This window comes from Centruroides vittatus, unplaced genomic scaffold (assembly GCF_030686945.1).
Source record: "Centruroides vittatus isolate TY-2023 unplaced genomic scaffold, ASM3068694v2 contig_1057, whole genome shotgun sequence".
Taxonomy (NCBI): domain Eukaryota; kingdom Metazoa; phylum Arthropoda; class Arachnida; order Scorpiones; family Buthidae; genus Centruroides; species Centruroides vittatus.
Window position 1 is genome coordinate 2249725 of NW_027120684.1, and position 12609 is coordinate 2262333.

At 29.7% G+C, this 12609-nt stretch overlaps 1 protein-coding gene across 3 annotated transcripts in view; it reads right to left on the bottom strand.

The window, feature by feature from the left end:
- Positions 1-12609, bottom strand: part of capt (adenylyl cyclase-associated protein 1) — a 55007-nt gene that overhangs the window by 8425 nt on the left and 33973 nt on the right. For all 3 annotated transcript variants that reach the window (XM_067267301.1, XM_067267307.1, XM_067267298.1), the window contains exons 2-5: positions 6026-6157; positions 5143-5246; positions 298-429; positions 130-219 (exon numbers count right to left, since the gene is read on the bottom strand). In XM_067267301.1, the coding sequence (XP_067123402.1) occupies positions 130-219; positions 298-429; positions 5143-5246; positions 6026-6137 (438 nt within the window). In that variant the 5' untranslated portion in view covers positions 6138-6157. The remainder of the gene's footprint in view (positions 1-129; positions 220-297; positions 430-5142; positions 5247-6025; positions 6158-12609) is intronic.

Below are 12609 nucleotides of genomic sequence, written 5' to 3' on the forward strand. Positions count from 1 at the left end.
ATTTGTTTAAATACTTGACATTCTGTATTTATTAACTAATTAAACTACTTTTAATTTTTAATATTAAATTAAAAGTTAATTTATATTTATGTAATATAAAACATTCGGCATCGGCAACTTTATACTTACAACAGTTACCCATCCTAAAGCTGATACTGATTCACTGATAGCAGATAAGTGATTGAAAAAAATGCTTGCTCGATTACGCTGACGAAAATCCTAGAATTATATTAATTTTTAAATACTGTAATAAATTTAATACTATATCATAATATTATATACATAAATATTTTATACCTGAATATATTCAATTTTATTACATGTTGGATTTAATAAGTTGAGTAAGACATTTTGAGGTGGTTGCTTAGCTTTAGAAGCTATAACAAGAAACTCTCTCTGTGCTTTAAAGGCTTCATTTACCATATCTACCTAAAGTTTAAAATAGTATCAGTAAATAAAAATTTAAAATAATTGGTAATCATATTTTTAATTCAAATTTCAAAATATTTAGGACTACCGTACTTTCCAGTGTATAAGACAACCCCCGACTTTTGAGAAGATTTTCCTGGGTTATAAAGTCGTCTTATACACCGGAAAATATGGTACTTTATAATTGTATTTTTTAGCAACTGCAACAGTCACTTCTATGTAATGACCAGTTTGGAAGCACTGATTTTAAAACAAAATCTCAGTGCTTTCAAACTGGTCATTACATTTTAAAACAAAACAACAGCCAGTCAAGAAATATGCAGAAAAATCACCAAGCTATGCATTAATTTAATGTTCCATTAATATAAAACAAAAATTAAAACTATTTCTAACATATTGAAAGATTGCAGATAATTTGGCATACATTACAAGAAAAAAAAATTACAAGCACAAGTATTTATTTCAAATACATTAAAAATTTACTGTTAAAATTTAATTTATGGTAAGTAGCAGTTTTTTACTAGTACAGTTTAACCCATTTATAACGTCATCTATGGGACTGGCAATTTTTTGACATTATAACAGTGTGTCCTTATTTGCGGGGTCATAATTTCAGTCTGATAAAAACGTACCAAGAGTGTTTAAGAATCTATTATAAACTCCATTCTAATTTTACATCGTATGTTTTACTGTAAAATTATTTCTTAATGGTAATACAGTATACTGTACCTATTATGATAGTAGTAATTTATTATCGTATGTATAAAAATGCAAACTACATGTTTAAATAAACTTTATTTACATTAATGTAATTAAATATTTCAAAAATTACATTTTATAAGAAATTTCTATTTGTCTTAAGTTTCAATAATGGCGGAACTTCCGATTTTGAGAATAATGTTGAACCAAAAGGCAACAAAAGGTTAAATTAATATATGCCAATTAAAAATAATTCAATTATTTCTTTATAAACTATTTGTTATAATATGTTATATTAAATATAATAGAATATTTAACAATTTAGCATAAAGTAATTTAAAAATGAGCACATAATAACCGATCATCACGTCGTTTAAAAGTGGCGAATTTCACCCCACTGAAGTCAGGTGGAAAGAGCACCGCCCACAGTCGTTCTAGAAAAGTGAACTATGACCCTAGGACTGAACATGTAGTATTTTTTTGTTAAATAAAATTTTAGAGTGCTTCAAATATGAGGGTTTTATGTCATTACAAGTGGACTTTTTAACATTATCTAGTATAGTAAAATCGTGGGACCAATAAAAATTTGACGTTATATTAGGGTTGTCGCTATATCTGATGACGTTATGATCGGGTTAAACTGTATTTAAATTATTAGTTCATTACTTAATTATATTTAAAATTAAATTAAATATATTTTAAAAATTTCAATATAAGATTTGTTTTAGATCACTAACACACATTTCTCCCACATGCTTTGTAGAAATTTATCCCTAAATTGTTTGGGAATCAAATTTGAATCATCTGAAAACTATATTAAAATTTAATTATTGTATTATAATGCAACAATTATTATAATAATAAATATAAAAATAAATCAAGTATTTGTATTTATTGTTTTTAGATCTATACATAGCAAAGTTTGGAACATAAGTTCAGATACTACTCAGGACTGAATAGATTACCTTTTATTAAAACTATAAGCTTATGAGCCAGAAGATACAGTATAATTTTGATAAGTCTGCACTTTTTTAAATATAAATTTTTAAAAACAATTAAAAATGAGAATACTATTGGAGGAAAAATGAATAAAGATCATGTTAGTTTTTTTTTATGAATGCACTTAATGAAAATGCCACTTCTTACAGGAAGATTCAAAAATCTTAGATGCTTTGAGGAAACAAAAAGATCTTGATTTATTATTCAAATAAAACATAGATGACATTAAAAACAGGAAAATTCTTTTAATATTAGATAATGCTTCCTCATATGATGAAGGTATCATCCAGAGTTTTAAACTGAAATTTAGGCAGAGACAACTATTTAATCAATTAATGAAAAAATATAATTATAATTGGTTCAGAAGCATTTCAAAAAACTTTATTCAATGCTGTAGAATAGTTTGTAACAAGAAAAGATGTAAAAAAAAAAAGATTTAAAAAACACTACAGTTTTACTCATTTTATTAAAACTGGTTTATTTATTTTTATCCAGCTTGTATAGTGAAAATAAAGAGGACTTCATAGTCACTCTTGTTCTCTGTTGTGAAGCACTAGCACAAATTAGTCGGTTATTACTTAAAGAGCTAAATTTTGAATGTCACAAACTACAGAAATTTCAAATTTTGAAGAAAATAAAGTAAAGTGAAAATTTGCATAGATAAAATAAAAACATTTGTAATTCATCAAGGTCACTCAAGTAATAATAAAACTTTGATTTAAATGGTGAATTTCAGAAAGTACAGCCACAATTGAAATTTTACCAGAAATCTTTAAACCATTTTAATAAATTGGAATGAATAATTTTAACTTACAACAACAATGCATTTTTAAGCACTACAAGCTGTCTTGAAGTTTTAACTAAGAACTATTCTGTTTCTTTCATTTATTGACAAGTGAAAAAAAGTTCAACCAAAGGGGAAAAAAAAGATTTTTCAGGATTATTCTTATAATGAACATCTAACAGCTTCTGACTTTTAAAAATATATTACTTAAGTAAATATATTTTTAAATGTTAAAATAAAAAAATTTTAGAGTAGTTTTTCTACAAAAATATTTATCATTTCCAGTGGTGATTCCCAAACTTTTTGAGTCACCATCCCGTGGTTCCATAAAGTTATATCCAATGCTTCCAACCCATTCTCCCTTATGTGAGAAAGACTTGGAAATATTCTTAGAAAAGCTTATCTACCAATCTCATACTTTGCATCCTTACCATATATTGCTCTCAACATCTGTAAACCATTAAATGCAATGTTTCTTCTTAGCCATTTTAATAAAGGAAAGGGAAAGTTTATCAGTGACCCCAACCCTTGTCTATGGCTACTGTTCAGTCAGGACCCTACCGCCCTTGCTCCTTTTTGCCTCCTATATTTAATCACCACCCACAAAGAGGCAATAGCATCCACTTTGGAAACTACTGATTTACACTGACAGAATTAATTTTGCAAAAGCATATTGTAGAAAATAATACAATAAAAGTTTTTAATGAACAACATTGAATTTATTATTTCAAAGCACTTAAGATAAATCTAATTAACTTTAAATTTTAGAAAAAATTAAGCAAAGTATAACTACAAAAACCTTCAACTTAAATCATTATTTAAGTTAAGTTGAAAAAAGAGATTAATTATGACATGTTAATTTTAAAGCCATCTTTTTGTGTGTCCCAAAAGGTAACTACAGTATAGAGTCGTTAATCCGAACGATTTTCAGTCGGACTGTGTCGTGCTGAATCGAACGTTTTTGATACTAGATTTACTTCTAAAGTATAATTTTCATGTTTTTATATTTTTCAATATATTTATTTTGTTTGTACAAAATAAAGAAATAATTTTTAACAATACAATAGTCTCGATTATTATTATAAAAATTTTCGTTAGGCTTAAAATCGACAAAAATTCAACACAAAGCGACACGCAACGGAGAAAAATTTGAACGCCGAACAGGTTAATATATTTTTTCGTACATAATCGGTTATCCGAACAACCCCAGTCCCCAATTGATTTAGATTAACGACTCTCTACTGTATTTGAAGTAGTTTCCCCTGCACTTCTGGACTTTATGAAATTAAATATTTGATAAGATAATTATAAAATAAAGAATTTAAGTCGTCGTCTGTCAAATATGATTAAAAATCCTCTCATTTTTCTAACAACATTTCACATTAGTAATAGTAATTACTTTAAAAGATTCAACACCTTGTAGTGTGCTATGTAAAATTATTATTATTTAAATTAAATGGTTTTATAATAGTAGGGACAATTTTCTGTATAAGACATAATACAACAAATTAAATATTGATCCTTTGCTTTTAAAAATAATTTGATTTATACATTTAAAACTCAAGTGGAATTTTTCTGTAAACAAGAATAGCAAATGAGAAAAATGTTACATAAAAAAAACACACTGCAAGTACTTCATTTTTAAAAAACTATGAATTGTTAATGTTAAAAATAATGAATTCTTTTTTAATATTTAATTTTTGATCTTTGAAGACAAAATTACATAGTTAATAAAAAAATTCTTATATTCTTGAATACATGAAATCTAAAATATCCTAAATCAGCATTTTAATCCAAACAATTTTTTTTAAAACTCCATACACAGTCTCCCCCATACATGGCCACCATCCAGCTTTTAAGTCTTCAAAATAACAGTTTCAATTTATGAGATAATTTCAATAATTTTGTTATTAAAACTTTATAGAGACTAAGACGGACTTCAATTGTCAAAACATTGATAATACTTTTCATAAATTTTTTGGTGTCATTTTAAACTTAAGGGAAATTTATTTCAAGATTTAGCAATTAAAAATTAATAGAATGAAATACATTTTATGTTTGTAACTTCATTATTGTATACATCAATATAATTATAGTTTGTTAAGAAGATAAGAAAACACCACCATATACTATTTAATAAACTACTTTTTTGTTATATTTACATGATTAATCTACTTATTCAAATAAATAATCTATACTTATCACTAAAAATTTCATAATTTTATACTTACTTGTGTTTTAACATCCTTTCCAATTGTTTCACTAAGTGTTAAAAATGTCTTTAATGGTCCAGAGAGAATCTGATCATATGCTATTACTGATGGTGCTAAAATATCTATAAATTAGATAATTTAAAAAATTATTAAATAAAATATTCAACTTATTCATAAGTGCATGAAACATATCTTCCATTACATTTCTTCCCAGCAAATAAAAATGACAGAAATGCAACTACAGGTATACCTTGACTTACGTTGTTCCCGATTAGGGTCGATTTACACACAACAGTGACGTGCCGGCACAGTGCAGTAAGCATCAATAAATATCACACACAGCCAATCAGAATTTCATGTACGACACTTGTATGATCGACAGAATACAGATCACGTGTCATAGACGAAACTCTGATTGGCTGTGTGTGATATTTATCGATGTTTATGCACCAAACGGTCACTGTGCTGGCACGTCACTGTTGTGTGTAAATCAACCCTTATACGTCGTTTGTCAAAAAAGTATATGGAAAAATAAAAATAAAGTTTAAGTCATTTTATTTGACTTTACATCCGTCCGCCACAAATATTGAAGTTGTAATATCACTAGAAAAGTGTTAAAAGCACATAAAATCATATTAAAATATGTACATTTACAGTAAATGTTAATATAATCATCATAAATCCTAGAGAACAAAACATGAAAACATCTGTTTCTGTGTTGTCGTCTTATTTAGCGGTCTTTAAGTGCTCATTATTGGTGTTTTCCACCGTAGTTTCGTCTTACATCATAACTACACAAGTAAATTTGACTTACGTCACCTCTCCTGGGACCAATTACCGACGTAAGGCGAGGTATACCTGTATATTTGTTTTCATAAGTTATATAATAAAAAGTTCTTACCTCCTCCATCTCCTCCTACTGATGGATTATTTTGTTTGCTTACTATTTGTTCTAATCTGCATGTAACTGTTTCTAGCCGATTAACTAGATTTGTTATATCTGTAGTTGACATGACTGATGACTTAGAGTGACCTATAAAAATTAACAATATTAAATTAATTATACCATTTTTACTTCTTTGTAAATTTGATTATTATATAATTAAAAAAACAAATTAACAACTAAGATAAGGAAAGAATTTATTAATGCTTGAAATGCAAGAAAAGGATTATTAAGTGCATGTAAACTAAATCAGTCTATCGGTCTTTTATATAAAAAATTTTAAGTATAATGTTAACAGAAGATATTAATAATGATTACAATTTATTTTATTTGCCAACCGATTTCTCGACACTTAGGGTTCAATTAAACACAAAAACAAAAAAAACGGAAAAACACTGACAAATTTTCTCGTAAAAATTAATCATAAACTATCGTTCCCACGGTAATACTTCCTTGTAGAAGATGAGTTAACTGTTGAAAAATAATTATATCATGTAATTCACCATTGGTCAAAAAGGACTTCCACCCTTGACGTACTTCGCAAAATCTCGAACCCAAGATCCCGAGATAAAAGGAAAAACGAACGAAGATGACGCAGACAGAGAGAGAGAGAGATAGAAAGAGTTTCGACAACTGTCAAGTGTGTGTGTGCCGTGGATTATCATCTCCCGCCGTTGAAGCCGTCCATTTCATCTATCTACAGTCCATTGACTCTTATTTTCAAGCAAACTCTCGTTCCTCGGACTTTGTGCAAATCTCAGGATCACAAATCTCCGGATCACTAAGGTATTTATCCTGCTCGCGATGTTTTGTAAACTCTCTCTCTCCAATCACTCGAGACGCGGTTTAATAATTCGATTCGATGATATAAATACTTCCAAATATGTTAATTGATGTATTCCCTATCAATCTCAAAATAAACGGGTATTTTTGTTTAATATTAGAAGAGTGTGCGTTTCTTCCTCCATTACCCTCATCATCGGCATCTTATGCTTCCGAAAAACGCGTATCTATCCGCGAGAAGTTTGATAGATTGGTGTCAGTTCCTGACGTAAACGGGATCTTACGATCCCAAAACCGTAACTAATTATTGACCGCTCGAGCCTTAATCATCCTTTCGACAACCGAGGTCGGACCTCAAGGCTTGTGCCGTTAAGATGTAGAAAATAGGTCATCCTCCATTCAAAAATTTTAAGTATAATGTTAACAGAAGATATTAATAATGATTACAATATTTTATTCAAGTTACTCTAAGCACTTGTTCAATTAAAAAGGCAAAAATAATACTAAGGTATTTTTTTAAAGGCTAGTTTTTAAAATCATGGAAGGGTCAAATTTTGTTTCCAGTCCTACTCTGTGTAGATATATGACTAAGTCAAGAGAACTGGTTGCATTTGTAAGGGAAAATCTTTAGACCATCCTCCACCATCTCAGGCACAAGATGGAACAAATTCCGAAAAACCTTTGTATAGACCTCAAAAGTCTACAGTCAAAGCAAGCCAAGAACTGTGTGTTCTAAAAAAACAGAAATGTTGTAGAAGCATCTGAAAATGTACCCACATTGACTGCAGACTTGCTTACATCATGTAAAGGCAGATATATTTGTTTGCAGTTCTAAGAGTTGCTGCAAGAGCTCATGAAAGATAACAGGCTTATAGAAGAGTTACGGTTCACTACCATTGCCATATTCAAGGATACTAAAAAACAATTTCCACATCAATAAATTTATCTTGATGCTGCTGATCATCATCAACTTTTAAAGTAATCTTTTAAGCCTTCCAAACCTTACTCTGACTTTTTGTGGAAATGTTTACACTATTCCCTTCCCTGAAAATTTGCCTGACTTGAAGAATTACATTATAGAACCAATAGAAACCAGTGATGCCACCATACTCACTGAAGCAAATGCTTCAGTAGGAAGAACTTGAAACTCACATTGATATTTCAGAGTGACAAAGGAACTCATATTGAGCATTTGCAAGCTTGTCAGGCAAACTCTCTCAATTGTAATTTGTATACACACATATAAAGCAGTCTTGTGTTAAATCTATTCCAAACAACATGTTAAAATCATTCAGTTCTTTTTGATTAGTCCTTATTAATAATCAAATTTAAAGAAGTCAAGATATTGACCCAGATTGAAATCTCTAAATAATATGAAACTACTATTATATATAATAGTATATAATATATTCTATATTTAATTAATATATAATTATACATAATTAATAGAATATAATATATTATATAAACATAGTTAACTATATTTATATAACTTTAACTGTTATTTATTGTTCTGCAACTTTTATTCATATTAGTTTACAATATCATATGGCTTAAATTAAGTATTAAATTAAAACCAATCTTTTTAAATCCAGGAAAAAATTTTTGAACAAACTCGAATAAAGTTCAGTATTTGCAGATTATTTAAATTTAAATGTTAAATATCTATACAAAAATAACTGTTTCTATGAGATCAAGCATTAACAATGATAGCAGAACTGATTATAATTTTATAACAGAAGCAAAATACTACAAAACAGTTATATCTAATTTACAATATAATATTCTAAAACATAATTATTAATTGTTTAGTTTAACAAAGAAATCAAGAAATTTAAATTTAGTAAATTTAATAGGTAAAAATAGAAATACAATTATCAAATGAAATAAGTATTGATTATTTAGACATCACTAAAAATAAAGTCAATGCCAAAGTTTTAAAAAAGGTTTTAGAAATCCTTTAAAAAGAATATCTACATAATATTCTATTCACAGAATAAATTATATTAATCCTGAAATTCTATATTGTATTTTCCCACTTTGGTTAGAGCATCAGTTATCCTCATTGTTCCTGTTTGTAAGATTCAATTATCTACTTTTCATATACATTAGATTGTATATGCCAGAGTTGTCCAACCTTTTTTTTCCTAATGGGCCAAATTAGAAATTTAGGTATATTCAGTGGGCCAAAGTTCATATAAATATACACTTTTAAAAAGTTTAAAATGTGAATATCAAATTTTAATAACACATATCACTACTTTGGAAGAACACCGGCACAACTCAAAAAAGTGAGATTTTTTGATTATGTCATAATCAAAATGAAAATGTAGTAAATTTTGATGTGTAAAAGTGTCATAAAAGTAACTTGCGTATTTGGCCACTAAGAAGCAGTTATGTGAGTGTTGAATAAGTGATAAGTGATATTCAGTTAAATCTTTGAATGGGATTTTCTCAAAACTAGTTATTTTGAGTTGTGCCAGTTTTCTTCCAAAGTAGCAATATATATATTATTACTAAAAAAAAAATGCTGTATTATTGACAGTAAAAAAAGAAATTATACTCTCACAAAATAAAAACAACTTCAATGTGATTTTTGACATTGCCTTCCTTTTATAATATTGTCAATATCTGCTTTTATGATACTAGTCTTAATTCTAAGAATGTTAGTTAAATTGGAATCACTCAACCTATTTCTTTCATCAGTTTTGACGTTTTTAATGCATGAAAAGAATTGTTCACAACAGTATGCATTACCCCACATGCATAACAGTTCTCTAGATAATGACATAATTGGTGTTAGAAACTGTTTTATGATATCGAAATGTATCCAGTGAAACGAGAATAAGTTTTACAGCATACTTTACGAAAGTAAATGAAAATATACCTAAAAAAATTTAGGGTGCAGTGAGCCGCAGGTTGGACATCCCTGGTATATGCTTTTCATTAAGTTTGTTAATAAATAATATTTCTTTAATGAAAACTATGTTTTTCAAATCTACATGTACAACGTATGAAAGTTAAATTAATTTTATATAACTTTCACTTTTTATTATATTTTCCTGTTTTCAGATTTCCCATAAATACATATATTTCAATGTATGCTAGAACAAATCAGATGATATAATGAATGAGGTTTTAGAACCAATTACATTCATTCTAATGAATGTTATTGGTTCAATTCATACTTAATTCAATTCATTCATTCTGTATTCACTTACAAATTTGTGTCATAATACAGCAACTTGGTTAATTAGGGCCATAATTGGAGTTTTACTGTATACAAATTCAGCATAGTATAAATAGATTGCTTCAAATGAATCACAAAACATAAGCAATTATTTATTGAATTTACTGAACTTATTAAATATTAAATTAAAATTATATATCCATTCTTTCCACGACTTACATATCTAACTTACCAGATTTTGATTTAACTTACAAGAGAAATATCAAAGTTGGCCTCCCTCTGATTTCACTGAGTTTGATATATATCTTAATACTATCCTTCCAGTACTCTATGAGAAACTATTTGATGCAATTCTCAAACAGTTACAAAAAAATATGAGTTTAAAATTTTCTGTGTTCTTTATGTACTGTGCTATATCAACAAAGTGTCAGACATAGTAGTTGAGTACCTTATCCATGCAGTCACGCTATGTCACATCTCGTAGATTTGACTCTCAAAATTTTTAACAGAAAAATTAGTATTTTGTAATTATAACACTTGCTATGAAATAAAGAAATTTCAAATTATTCTCTAGCTTTGCCACAATTTTTTTATTTCTATGCATTTTATTATATCAGCAATGAATATATTTCTTACTCACATGAGTTGAGTGTCACAAGATATAAAAACTTGTTCAGCAAATTATCACACTAACAAAAACACATCTGTACCATATAACTCCCTCAACTTGCTTAACCTACACCACTGATGACACTGTTAATACACAATAGTTAAGGAACATAGAAAACTTTAAACCAACTTTCTCATGAATGCTTGAGACAAGTTGAGAGGAATGCATCAAGTGGCTTTACCATAGATTACTAAGAAAAACTATGATATACAGTTGAACCTGTAACTCAAATCTTACACAAATGAGAAAAAATTTGAAATACACAGGTTAAGATATATAGGTTATTACACAGTAAATAGTAGCCTAATAGGTTTGATTGGAGGCATGGTATTTATTAATACAATAGCAAGTACAATACATACCTGTATTAGGTATAAATAAAACATTTTTGACATATCTTAACAGAAATGGTTTGTCAAAATTTCTGATATCTGATTTTCTTCATTCAATACGATGCAAGCCAAGCTTGTAGCCAATCAGAGGAAAGCAGCATTAATTATAACTATGTACTGTATAAAAAAGATGTTTTGCAACTACAAATTTATGCTATCAAAATGTACAAGAGGTGTTCAAACAAAAACGTACAAAATATTTTCACAACCAAACCAGTTGCAATGGGAATATGACTCTTTCAGATACCGTAGTGAGACATCTAGGGACGCGAATGTAGTGTCTGGCGTGGTTGTGCATCATGCATATGCATCCGCACATGACACAGAAGAGAAGCAGGCAGTTGTGTGTTCTGTCTAATTGATATGGCAGTGCGTGTGAGGACATCATGGTGTTCACATTGCAAAAGTTGATGACTGAGGAGCAGCAAGGTGTTATCAGATGTGGAAGGTGTTAAACCAGCTGATATTCATCACCTGATGGTGCCTTTAGATTAGCCTTTTCTTTCATTCAAGGTCACTGATCATCAAAATTATAATTTTTATTTTTAAGAAATATTTCAGTACTACATTTTAAATTGGATAAATAAATAAAAAGCTATCAAGAATAATTACAAAGAACTATCAATTTCAAATAAGAAATTAGCAACATATACGGGGGAGACTGTGTGTCCGACAAGTCAGTGAGAAAGTGGAGTGCCCATTTTCGTGAAAGCTTGGAGTGTTTGAGTGATGACCTGAGACCGAGCCAGACAAACACGGTAATCACAGCCAAACTCATTGACAAGGTAAATGACCTGGTGAGAAGTGATCGGCATGTCACAATGCAAATGTTGGCAGTGATGGTGGGGGCCAGCATTGGAACAGTGTGGACAATTGTGCACTACAGATTGGGTTACCCAGAAGATGTATGTGCATTGGATGCCAAAGAAGCTCAGCAAACCGCAAAAGGAACTGCATATGGGATCATCACTGCAACACCTAATCCGGTATCACGAAGACCCTGCTTTCCTGGAGCGGATCGTCACCAGTGACAAGAGCTGGTGTCATCAAAGCGGCACAGCATACAATGGAAACATGTGTTGTCGTCTCCCCCTAAAAAATTCAAAACTGTGCCCTCAGCAGGCAAGGTGATGCTCACCGTCTTTTTTGAAGTACAAGGTCTGATAATCATTGAATTTTTTTGAGCACGGAAAAACAATTAACAATGACGTGTACTGTGAGAGACTCCATAGCCTATGCAAGTCCATCAAGATCAAACGACCTGGGCTGCTCACGGAGGGAGTGATTCTGCTCCACGATAACATGCATCCAAACGTCTCCAGGGTCAAAAAGTGTAATGGCCAAGTTTAAGTGGGAGCAGCTTGAGCATCCTCCCTACAGTCCAAACATGTCACCCTGCAACTTCCATCTGTTTGGTCCGCTCAAAATACATCTCAAAGGGAAGCGCTTTAACTCAGACGACAAACTGAAGGACACAGTGGAGGACTGGCTTTTGTTACAGCCACAG